Raw genomic sequence first — 11827 nt, forward strand, 5'->3', positions numbered from 1 at the left:
GGTTTAAAAAGAAAAAACTAGTGAAAAAGACTTGGAAGAAGTGCTTTCATACAGTTTTAGCTGCTTCTAATTGATTTGTGTTTGTTGTGATAGGATTTATTAAAATTTTTTTTAAAGAATTTTTATTTTTTTGACAGATAGCGAGAGCAGGAACACAAGCATGGGGGGAGTGGGAGAGGGAGAAGCAGACTCCGCACTGAGCAGGGAGCCCGATGTGGGCCTTGATCCCAGGACCCTAGGATCATGACCTGAGCCGAAGGCAGACGCTTAATGACTGAGCCACCCAGGTGCCCCTTTATTAAAATTTTTAAAAAAATATACATAAGCATAAATTGGACCTCTTCAATTAAAATTACAGATTTGTATTCTTTCTTTTTTTTTTTTTTTTTCTAAAAAAATTTACAGATTTGTATTATTTCTAATTGGCTTGGATTCTGTTCTAATGTTGGTAATTTACAGGAGAACCCTTATGAGTAGATGGGAGAAAATAAAGAAATTACTAAATACAATTGAAGTAGCATATAAAAAATATATGTATACATTTGACCCTTCAACAACATGGGACTTATGGGCACTGACCCCCTGTGCAGTTGAAAATCTGCATATAACTCTTGACTCCCCAGAAACTTTACTATTAGCATACTATTGACCAGAAGCCTTAACCAATAACATAGTTAACACATACTTTGTATGTCTTATGTATTATATACTGTATCCCAAACAATAAACTAGAGAAAAGAAAATCATACAAAATACATTTACAGTGCTGTTAAAAATCCACACATGAGTGGATGCTTCAGGTTTAAACTCCTGTTAAGTTCAAGGGTCAAGGGGTGCCTGGGTGGCTCAGTCATTAAGCGTCTGCCTTTGGCTCAGGTCACGATCCTAGGGTCCTGGGATCGAGCCCTGCGTTGGGCTCCCTGCTCCGCGGGAAGTCTGCTTCTCCCTTTCTCACTCCCCCTGCTTGTGTTTCCTCTCTCGCTGTTTCTCTCTCTGTCAAATAAATAAATAGAATATTTAAAAAAATAAGTTCAAGGGTCAACTGTACATGAGAATAAAATGTGGCATTTCCATTTTGAGTAATTTGTTCTGAGAGTTTTCTTTTGTTGTCTATTTCCAAGTGGGAGCAGGTGAGGTGGCCAACTTTGCTGCATATGCCTTTGCACCAGCCACCCTAGTGACTCCATTAGGAGCTCTCAGCGTCCTAGTAAGGTAAGGATGCTATGCTTCGTGTGTAGGAACAGTAGTTAGTAGATTAGTCCATAAAGCATTCAGTGCCATCTAATTACACATGCTCAGCATAATTTACATTTAAACAATCTTGAGAACTTTTTTTTTTTTAAGCTGCTTAGTAATTTGCTTTTAAAGGGTTATCTTTTGTGCATAGGCGTGCTGTCAATTTGCAGGAGAAAATGCTTCTATGCTTTGTCTTGCTTGTATTCAGAGCCAGCAATAGTTCTACCTTTATTACAATTTTTTAAAATTTCAAGTTGGACTTGTCACAACACTTATCATTTGAGACATGTACACTTTGGTAGATGATGGTTGGTGATAAATCAGTTTCTATACCTACAGAAAATCAAGGATTGGCACAAGGTTATGTGCCTCTGAAGACTGGTCTGGGGTACCCTTTTGGAAGGAGCAGTCCAAGACTTGTCCTTTTTCTGTTATTTTAATGATTAGCCCAAACAGCTAAGCCCATATTGAAGTTTGGGTTTTGGTTACTGTTCTCAAAGTTGATTGATTGATAGGTTTTTTTTTAATCTTTATTTCCCCCCAAGATAGTGTGTGTGTGTTTAAATTGGTATTATATGTAAGTTACATAATTTTTCAAGATACTATATAATCTGTAGTATATAAAGATATATTGTGGTACATGTCTTTCACCCTTAATTTTCTGTATGCTATGTCATATTTATAGGTTTACATTATAAATTTTTTAGATTTGGTTAAAACTGGCTATAAAGTATTAAAACTTGATAATTTAATAGGCAAATTCTATAGAATTACATGAACACATAGGAAGGATGCATCAACTGGTACGGATAAATTAAAGTTGAGCAAATTTTAAGCATTGGTTTGGACATGGATTCTTAGGTTATAAATTTGTACCGCAGCTCCATTTATTGTAAACTTCATACTGATTTTCTACGGTAGAAATATGGTAACTATAGTGGTGTATGAAGAAACCATTGTTTTGCTGGAAAGTTTAATTTTATGCTTGAGTGTGCCTTTTCTTTACCTTGTCTGAAAGCCAAAGTATCTTTACAAGTTCACAGTGTTAATAGTTTTTTAATAATTTAAATTCTTTGTTGATATTTAAAAATGAGAAAAGTGGTTGATTATTTTAATGTTCTCCACCCCTTCCCCATTTTAGTGCCATTCTTTCTTCATACTTCCTAAATGAAAGACTTAATCTTCATGGGAAAATTGGATGTTTGCTAAGTATTCTAGGATCTACAGTTATGGTCATTCATGCTCCAAAAGAAGAGGAAATTGAGACTTTAAATGAAATGTCCCACAAGCTGGGAGATCCAGGTAAGAAACAAGAAAAGCTTTATCAGTCTTACTATTTCACTTTTTAATTTAGTTTTTATTTTAACCAAAATTTTATGTGCATGTAAAGAGGCGCATTGTTCTACATGGCTTATTATGAAAAATAATGGTCATTTTCCTCTCCCACCAGCCCCAAACGCCTTGTTTATTTTGTTCTTTAATTCTGTGTCTCTAAATAGCATGCTTATACTGCTGCTATTCTCTTTGGCTTTAGGCATCATATATTATATTTGCAACCTACTGTGTCTATCTGGTTTTGTTTAAATGATTTAATTACATTATAATCACTATATAACTTTTATTCCCAGCTTAGACATATTGATACAACTACTTTTCCTTCCTTGTTTGATTTATGTTTTTTCTTAACTGATAGTGATCATGTTTGATCACTTTTCTGTGACTTTATCAATCCATCCTGAAACTCTTCTCCAGTGGTCTTAATTCTACCCTCAGTAATTTCAAACATATTAGGTATTCTGCAGTTTCATCTCTTCTGGAAATTTTCCCAGAGTCTTATGTGGCTTTAGTCCAGACTGGTATCTTGAGCTGCCAGCACATTTGTCATTGTGGACTTTCCTTCATCAGCATCCTGAAGGATCCCCTTCACTTTCTCTTTTTTCTTGGCTCTGAATCCTGGGTTTGCTCCTTCATTTTGGTTGGAGCCACTATTGTAGGAGACAAGAAAGGCATAGAAGAGATGAGACTTTTTAAGACCTTGTATATATAAAAATGTCTTTAATCCATGTGACCTCATTGTCTTCTCACTTCCAACACAGTTGATTCCTTATCTTTTATATGTGACCTATATTTTGTCTTTAGCAACCTTTAAGATGTCCTCTTTGCCCTCATCATCTGAAATTTACCACTAAGGAACCTAGATGTGGGCTAATTTTTATCCATTTTGCTAGGTACTTGATGGATTTTTTTAAATTTGGAAATGTGTATCTTATTCTAGGAAATCAAATTGGTTCTTTGATATTCTTGGTTTTCTCTTTCTGAAATTCTTCTTACTCTTCTGTTGATTGGACCTCTTGAAATATACAATGACTTTTCTTATATATATATTTTCCCCCGTTTTTACCGCTTTTTCCTTTTAGTTCTGCCTTTTGGGAGATTTCCTCAGTTTTGTTTTCACAGCCCTTCTTTTGAGTTTTTATTTCTGCTATTACATTTTTAATTTCCAAGAGCTTGCTTTTGCTTTTTGGTTGTGTGTTTGTGTGTCAAAAAAAAAGTGAAATTCATCCTCAACATTTTGCAGATGTACAGTACACTATTGTCAACCACATGTGTTGTGTTGTGCAGCAAGTCTCCAGAGTCTTGGTTATTTAAAAGTCTTTCTGCAAACTTCAATATCAGGATTATTTGTGGACTCTGTTTTTTCTTTTTAGTCATTTAGTCTTGTCTTTCAGCAGTTTCGATCAAATGCTGGACATAGAATATTAAAAAGTGTAAAGGCTCAGGGCGCCTGGGTGGGTCAGTCGTTAAGTGTCTGCCTTCGGCTCAGGTCATGATCCCAGGGTCCTGGGATGGAGCCCCTCATCGGGGTCCCTGCCCTGCGGGAAAGCTGCTCCTCCCTCTCCCACTCCCCCTGCTTATATTCTCTCTCTTGCTGTGTCTCTCTCTGTCAAATGGGTGGATAAACTCTTTAAAAAAAAAAAAAGTGTAAAGGCTCTAGGTGATGTTTTATTCTTTCAGAAAGAATCTAAATTTCTTCTGTTGGGCAGATACGAGTACAGCAGATCACCTTTAACTTGAAGTGTTGCTTCACTCTTTGTTGAGGCTGGTTTCTTTCCATTTTGCCTGTGTTCTTAATCATAGCCCTTCTTTCTCTCAACTGATAGCCTGGGATGTTTACCTGGACCCTCCACCTGGGTGAACTTTGAATGGCAGTGTCTGTGTCAGCATTCCAAGACTGCAGGTGTCTTCACTCAGGTCCCTGGCATTTTCACCAGGCTGTCTACTTGGTTTCTCAGACCTAGGCATGTACAGCTTCTGTGCCCACAAATACCTTAAGGGGAATTGCACACAGAAATTTGCACTTAACTTCTCTTCAATTCCTTCCTTTCTGGAATCTTGGCCCCTAATTCCCAGCTGCTTAGGCAGCCCAAAATTCCAAGTTTTTATTTTTACCTAGTCTACTGAAATTTCCGCAAGCTCCAGGTCACCACTTTCTGCTGGTCTTTATGCCCATCCTTATTCCCTGCTCTAGAACTGGTAGTCATCACAAGGGAGAAAGCAGAGCTGAGTGTTGACCTTTTCTCCAGATTTTCACCTTTCAAGGTCCAGCTCCTTTGCTCTGGTATGTCATCATTGTCTCTCTGAAGATTTATTAATAGTATTTTTATTGTTTTGGTTTTTTTTATTATGTTACGTTAATCACCATACATTACGTCATTAGTTTTTGACGTAGTGTTCCATGATTCATTGTTTGCGTATAACACCCAGTGCTCCATGCAGAACGTGCCCTCTTTAATACCCATCACAAGGCTAACCCATCCTCCCACCCCCCTCCCCTCTAGAACCCTCAGGTTGTTTTCCAGAGTCCATCATCCCTCGTGGTTCATCTCCCCCTCCGATTTCCCCCCTTCATTCTTCCCCTCCTGCTATCTTCTTTTTTTTTTTTTAACATATAATGTATTATTTGTTTCAGAGGTACAGATCTGTGATTCAATAGTCTTCCACAATTCACAGCGCTCGCTATAGCACATACCCTCCCCAATGTCTATCACCCAGCCATGCCATCCCTCCCACCCCCCACCACTCCATCAACCCTCAGTTTCTTTCCTGACATTAAGAATTCCTCAGATCAGTGAGGTCATATGATACATGTCTTTCTCTGATTGACTTAATTTCGCTCAGCATAACACCCTCCAGTGCCATCCACGTCGTTGCAAATGGCAAGATCTCATTCCTTTTGATGGCTGCATAATATTCCATTGTATATATGTATCACATCTTTATCTGTTCATCTGTCGATGGACATCTTGGCTCTTTCCACAGTTTGGCTATTGTGGACATTGCTGCTATAAACATCGGGGTGCACGTACCCCTTCGGATCCTTACATTTGTATCTTTGGGGTAAATACCCAGTAGTGCAATTGCTGGGTCGTATGGTAGCTCTATTTTCAACTTTTCGAAGAACCTCCATACTGTTTTCCAGAGTGGTTGCACCAGCTTGCATTCCCACCAACAGTGTAGGAGCGTTCCCCTTTCTCCGCATCCCCACCAACATCTGTCGTTTCCTGACTTGTTAATTTTAGCCATTCTGACTGGTGTGAGGTGATATCTCATTGAGGTTTTGATTTGGATTTCCCTGATGCCGAGCAATGTTGAGCACTTTTTCATGTGTCTTTTGGCCGTTTGGATGTCTTCTTTGGAAAAATGTCTGTTCATGTCTTCTGCCCATTTCTTGATTGGATCTTTTGTTCTTTGGGTGTTGAGTTTTAAGAAGTTCTTTATAGATTATGGATACTAGCCTGTTACCTGATATGTCATTTGCAAATATCTTCCCCCATTCTGTCGGTTGTCTTTTGGTTTTGTTGACTGTTTCTTTTGCTGTGCAAAAGATTTTTATCTTGATGAGGTCCCAATAGTTCATTTTTGCCCTTGCTTCCCTTGCCTTTGGCGATGTTTCTAGGAAGAAGTTGCTGCGGCTGAGGTCGAAGAGGTCGCTGCCTGTGTTCTCCTTTAGGATTTGGATGGACTCCTGTCTCCCATTTAGGTCTTTCAACCATTTTGAGTCTATTTTTGTGTGTGGTGTAAGGAAATGGTCCTATTTCATTCTTCTGCATGTGGCTGTCCAATATTCCCAACACCATTTGTTGAAGAGACTTGTCTTTTTTCCATTGGACATTCTTTCCTGCTTTGTCGAAGATTAGTTGACCAGAGTTGAGGGTCCATTTCTGGGCACTCTATTCTGTTCCATTGATCTATGTGTCTGTTTTTGTGCCAGTACCATACTGTCTTGATGATGACAGCTTTGTAATAGAGCTTGAAGTCTGGAATTGTGATGCCGCCAGCTTTACTTTTCTTTTTTTTTTTAACATTCCTCCGGCTATTCGAGGTCTTTTCTGGTTCCATACAAATTTTAGGATTATTTGTTCCATTTCTTTGAAAAAAGTGGATGGCATTTTGATAGGGATTGCATTGAATGTGTAGATTGCTCTAGGTAGCATTGACATCTTCACAATATTTGTTCTTCCAATCCATGAGCATGGAACGTTTTTCCATTTCTTTGTGTCTTCCTCAATTTCTTTCATGAGTATTTCATAGTTTTCTGAGTACAGATTCTTTGCCTCTTTGGTTAGATTTATTCCTAGGTATCTTATGGTTTTGGGTGCAATTGTAAATGGGATCGACTCCTTAATTCCTCTTTCTTCTGTCTTGTTGGTGTATAGGAATGCCACTGATTTCTGTGCATTGATTTTATATCCCACCACTTTACTGAATTCCTGTATGAGTTCTAGTGGTTTTGGGGTGGAGTCTTTTGGGTTTTCTACATAAAGTATCATATCATCGGCAAAGAGTGAGAGTTTGGCTGCTTCTTTGCCGGTTCGGATGCCTTTGATTTCTTTTTGTTGTCTGATTGCTGTGGCTAGGACGTCTAATACTATGTTGAATAGCAGTGGTGATAATGGACATCCCTGCAGTTTTCCTGACCTTAGGGGGAAGCTCTCAGTTTTACCCCATTGAGAATAATGTTCGCTGTGGGTTTTTCATAGATGGCTTTTATGATATTGAGGTATGTACCCTCTATCCCTATACTCTGAAGAGTTTTGATCAAGAAAGGATGCTGTACTTTGTCAAATGCTTTTTCTGCATCTATTGAGAGGATCATATGGTTCTTGTTCTTTCTTTTATTAATGTATTGTATCACATTGATTGATTGGCGGATATTGAACCAACCTTGCAGCCCAGGGATAAATCCCACTTGGTCGTGGTGAATAATCCTTTTAATGTACTGTTGGATCCTACTGACTAGTATTTTGGTGAGAATTTTTGCATCCATGTTCATCAAGGATATTGGTCTGTAATTCTCCTTTCTTATGGGGTCTTTGTCTGGTTTGGGGACCAAGGTAATGGTAGCCACATAAAAGGGAAAAGTTTGGAAGTTTTCCTTCCCTTTCTATTTTTTGGAACAGTTTCAGAAGAATAGGTATTAATTCTTATTAAAATGTTTGGTAGAATTCCCCTGGGAAGCCATCTGGCCCTGGGCTTTTGTTTGTTGGGAGATTTTTGATGACTGCTTCAATTTCCTTAGTGTTTATAGGTCTGTTCAGTTTTTCTGTTTCTTCCTGGTTCAGTTTTGGTAGTTCATACATCTCTAGGAATGCATCCATTTCTTCCAGATTATCTGATTTGCTGGCATAGAGTTGCTCATAATATGTTCTTATAATTATTTGTATTTCTTGGTGTTGGTTGTGATCTCTCCTCTTTCATTCATGATTTTGTTGATTTGGGTCATTTTTCTTTTTGATAAGTCTGGCCAGGGGTTTATCAATCTTGTTAATTCTTTCAGGGAACCAGCTCCTAGTTTTGTGGATCTGTTCTTTTGGTTTCTATTTCATTGATTTCTGCTCTGATCTTTATTATTTGTCTTCTCCTGCTGGGTTTAGGCTTCATTTGCTGTTCTTTCTCCAGCTCCTTTAGGTGTAGGGTTAGGTTGTGTATTTGAGACCTTTCTTGTTTCTTGAGAAAGGCTTGTATTGCTATATACTTTCCTCTTAGGACTGCCTTTGCTGCATCCCAAAAATTTTGAACAGTTGTGTTTTCATTTTCATTTGTTTCCATGAATTTTTTAAATTCTTCTTTAATTTTCTGGTTGACCCATTCATTCTTTAGTAGGATGCTCTTTAGCCTTCATGTATTTGAGTTCTTTCTGACTTTCCTCTTGTGATTGAGTTCCAGTTTCAAAGCATTGTGGTCTGAAAATAGGCAGGGAATGATCCCAATCTTTTGGTACCGGTTGAGACCTGATTTGTGACCTAGGATGTGATCTATTCTGGAGAATGTTCCATGGGCACTAGAGAAGAATGTGTACTCTGCTGCTTTGGGATGAAATGTTTTGAATATATCTGTGAAGTCCATTTGGTCCTTTGTGTCATTTAAAGTCTACTTCCTTGTTGATCTTTTCCTTAGATGATCTGTCCATTTCAGTGAGGGGGGTATTAAGGTCCCCCACTATTATTGTACTGTTGTCAGTGTGTTTCTTTGCTTTTGTTCTTAATTGCTTTATATAATTGGCCACTCGCATGTTAGGGGCATGGATATTTACAATTGTTAGATCTTCTTGTTGGATAGACCCTTTAAGTAGGATATAGTGTCCTTGCTCATCTCTCATTACAGTCTTTGGTTTAAAATCTAATTTTGTCTGATATAAGGATTGCCACTCCAGCTTTCTTTTGGTGTCCATTAGCATGGTAAATGATTTTCCACCCCTTCACTTTCAATCTGGGGGTGTCTTTGGGTCTAAAATGAGTCTCTTGCAGACAGCATATCGATGGGTCTTGTTTTTTTATCCATTCTGATAGCCTGTGCCTTTTGATTGGGGCGTTTAGCCCATTTACATTCAGGGTAATTATTGAAAGATATGAATTTAGTGCCATTGTATTGCCTGTAAGGTGACTGTTACTGTATATTGTCTGTGTTCCTTTCTGGTCTATGTTGCTTTTAGGCTCTCTCTTTGCTTAAAGGACCCCTTTCAATATTTCTTGTAGGGCTGTTTGCAAATTCCTTTAGTTTTTGTTTGCCCTGGAAGCTTTTTATCTCTCCTTCTATTTTCAATGACAGCCTAGCTGGATATAGTATTCTTGGGTGCACATTTTTCTCATTTAGTGCTCTGAATATATCATGCCGGTCCTTTCTGGCCTGCCAGGTGTCTGTGGATAGGTCTGTTGCCAATCTAATGTTTCTGCTATTGAGGGTTACATATCTCTTCTCCCGAGCTGCTTTCAGGATTTTCTCTTTGTCTCTGAGACTCGTAAGTTTTTCCATTAGATGTCGGGGTGTTGACCTATTTTTATTGATTTTGAGAGGGGTTCTCTGTGCCTCCTGGATTTTGAAACCTGTTTCCTTCCCCAAATTAGGGAAGTTCTCTGCTATAATTTGCTCCAGTATACCTTCTGCCCCTCTCTCTCTTTCTTCTTCTGGGATCCCAATTACTTAGTTGTTCAGTCTTATGGTATTGCTTATCTCTTGAATTCTGCCCTCGTGATCCAGTAGTTGTTTATCTCTGTTTTTCTCAGCTTCTGTATTTTTCATCATTTTGTCTTGTATATCACTAATTTTCTTTTCTGCCTCATTTATCCTAGCAGTTAGAGCCTCCATTTTTGATTGCACCACATTAATAGCCTCTTTGATTTCGACTTGGTTAGATTTTAGTTGTTTTATTTCCCCAGAAAGGGGTTTTCTAATGTTTTCCATGCTTTTTTCAAGCCCAGCTAGTATCTTTAAAATCATCATTCTGAACTCTAGTTCCGACATCTTACTAATGTCCGTATTGATTAGGTCCCTGGCAGTTTGTACTGCCTCTTGTTCTTTTTTTTGAGGTGATTTTTTCATCTTGTCATTTTGTCTAGAGGAGAATAGATGAACGAGAGAACAAAATGCTAACAGGGTAACAATGTCCCCAGAAAATATACACTAAACATATCAGAAAAGACCAGAAACCGGGGGAAAAGAAAGAAAAAAGAAAAAGATAAAAACAAACAAAAACAGAACAAAACAAAAAAAACAGAATATGATCAAATATGATCATGCTGCTGTATAGATCAGTGCCACACACTAGATTTTGGGCGTATTTTGGTGTGTTAGAAGAAAGTGCCTCCGAAGATTTCAAAGAAAGAAATTCTTATATATGTATAAAAATAAAGGTGAATATGATGAGGAGATTGTAAAGATGAAAATTATAAAAGGTGTTATTTTTTTTTTTTTTTTAAGATTTTACTTATTTGACAGAGAGAGACACAGCGAGAGAGGGAACACAAGCAGAGGGAGGGGGAGAGGGAGAAGCCGGCTTCCCGCCGAGCAGGGAGCCTGATGCGGGGCTCAATCCCAGGACCCTGGGATCATGACCTGAGCCGACGGCAGACGCTTAACGACTGAGCCACCCAGGCGCCCCTATAAAAGGTTTTATAAAAAATTGATAAGTTGGTTGAAAAAGAAAGAAGAGGATTTAAAAAAAGGGAGAGAATGTGATCAGGCAGGACACTAGAACAAAGTCATACACTAGAGATTTAGGGTATGTTTTGATCTGTTAGAAGAAACTGTATCTCAAAATTTTAAAGAGATTATATATATATATATATATATATATATATATATATGCCAAAAATAAGGTTCACTACTATGAAGGGATAGAATTTGACTTTAAAAATGAAAAATAAAAAATATTTACTAAAAAAGGGATTGATAAGTTGTTGGTTGAAAGAGGGAAAAAGAAAAATTCAAAAAAAAAAAAAGTTAAAAAAAAATAACTTTGAAAGACTAAGGAATCATGGTAAAAAAGCCATGAATTCTATGTGCAGTATTCCTCTAGCTCTGGAATTCTGCCGTTCTCATTGATGGGTAAACTTGGTCTTGGCTGGTTGTTCTTGCTGATCTTCTGGGGGAGGGGCCTGTTGCCATGGTTCCCAAATGTCTTTGCCGGAGGCGGAATTGCCCCGCCCTTCTCGGGTCCAGGGTAAGTAATCTGCTCGGGTTTGCTCTCGAGTTTTTGTTCCCTGAAAGCTTTCCGTACAGCTTTGGAGGCCGAGAGTGAAAATGGCGGCCTCCCAATCTCTGCCCCGGAGGAGCCGAGAACTCGGGGCCCCGCTCCTCAGTGCACCCCCAGAGAAAAGCAGTCAATCACTCCCGTCTCTCTGGTCTCTGGCTGCACTCCGTGCTCACCTGCCCTGTGACCGAGGGTTTCTATCTCTGGCACCCGACCCGGTGTGGAGTCTTCAAACCGAGCAGATCCCTGTGGTGCACTCCCGGGCTGCACCTCCCGGGGGGAGGAAGGGGAGTCTCCCTGGATCTGCCACTTGTTGGGTCCCTGTTGGAGGAGCAGTGGCCCGAATGTGCCGCGGATCATGGTTTATGGCAACTCCGTGCTGAGAAGCCCGCACCTTGGCTCTGTCTCTGCAGCCGGCTTCCCCGCTCTGATACCTTGAAGCTCTGCCACACTCAGGCATCCCCCGTCTTTCTGTGACCCCGAGGGTCCTGAGACCACAGTGTCCCAACGAGGTTCCAGCCCCCGCTTAGCCACTGGAGCAACATCCCTTAGCGGAGCCGA

At 39.2% G+C, this 11827-nt stretch overlaps 1 protein-coding gene across 2 annotated transcripts in view; it reads left to right on the plus strand.

Annotated features, from left to right (window-relative positions):
- NIPA2 (NIPA magnesium transporter 2) overlaps positions 1 to 11827 on the plus strand; it is a 32320-nt gene that overhangs the window by 17117 nt on the left and 3376 nt on the right. For both annotated transcript variants that reach the window (XM_036076357.2, XM_036076358.2), the window contains 2 exons: positions 1122 to 1212; positions 2378 to 2538. In XM_036076357.2, the coding sequence (XP_035932250.1) occupies positions 1122 to 1212; positions 2378 to 2538 (252 nt within the window). The remainder of the gene's footprint in view (positions 1 to 1121; positions 1213 to 2377; positions 2539 to 11827) is intronic.

The sequence above is a fragment of the Halichoerus grypus genome, chromosome 8, assembly GCF_964656455.1.
Source record: "Halichoerus grypus chromosome 8, mHalGry1.hap1.1, whole genome shotgun sequence".
NCBI lineage: Eukaryota > Metazoa > Chordata > Mammalia > Carnivora > Phocidae > Halichoerus > Halichoerus grypus.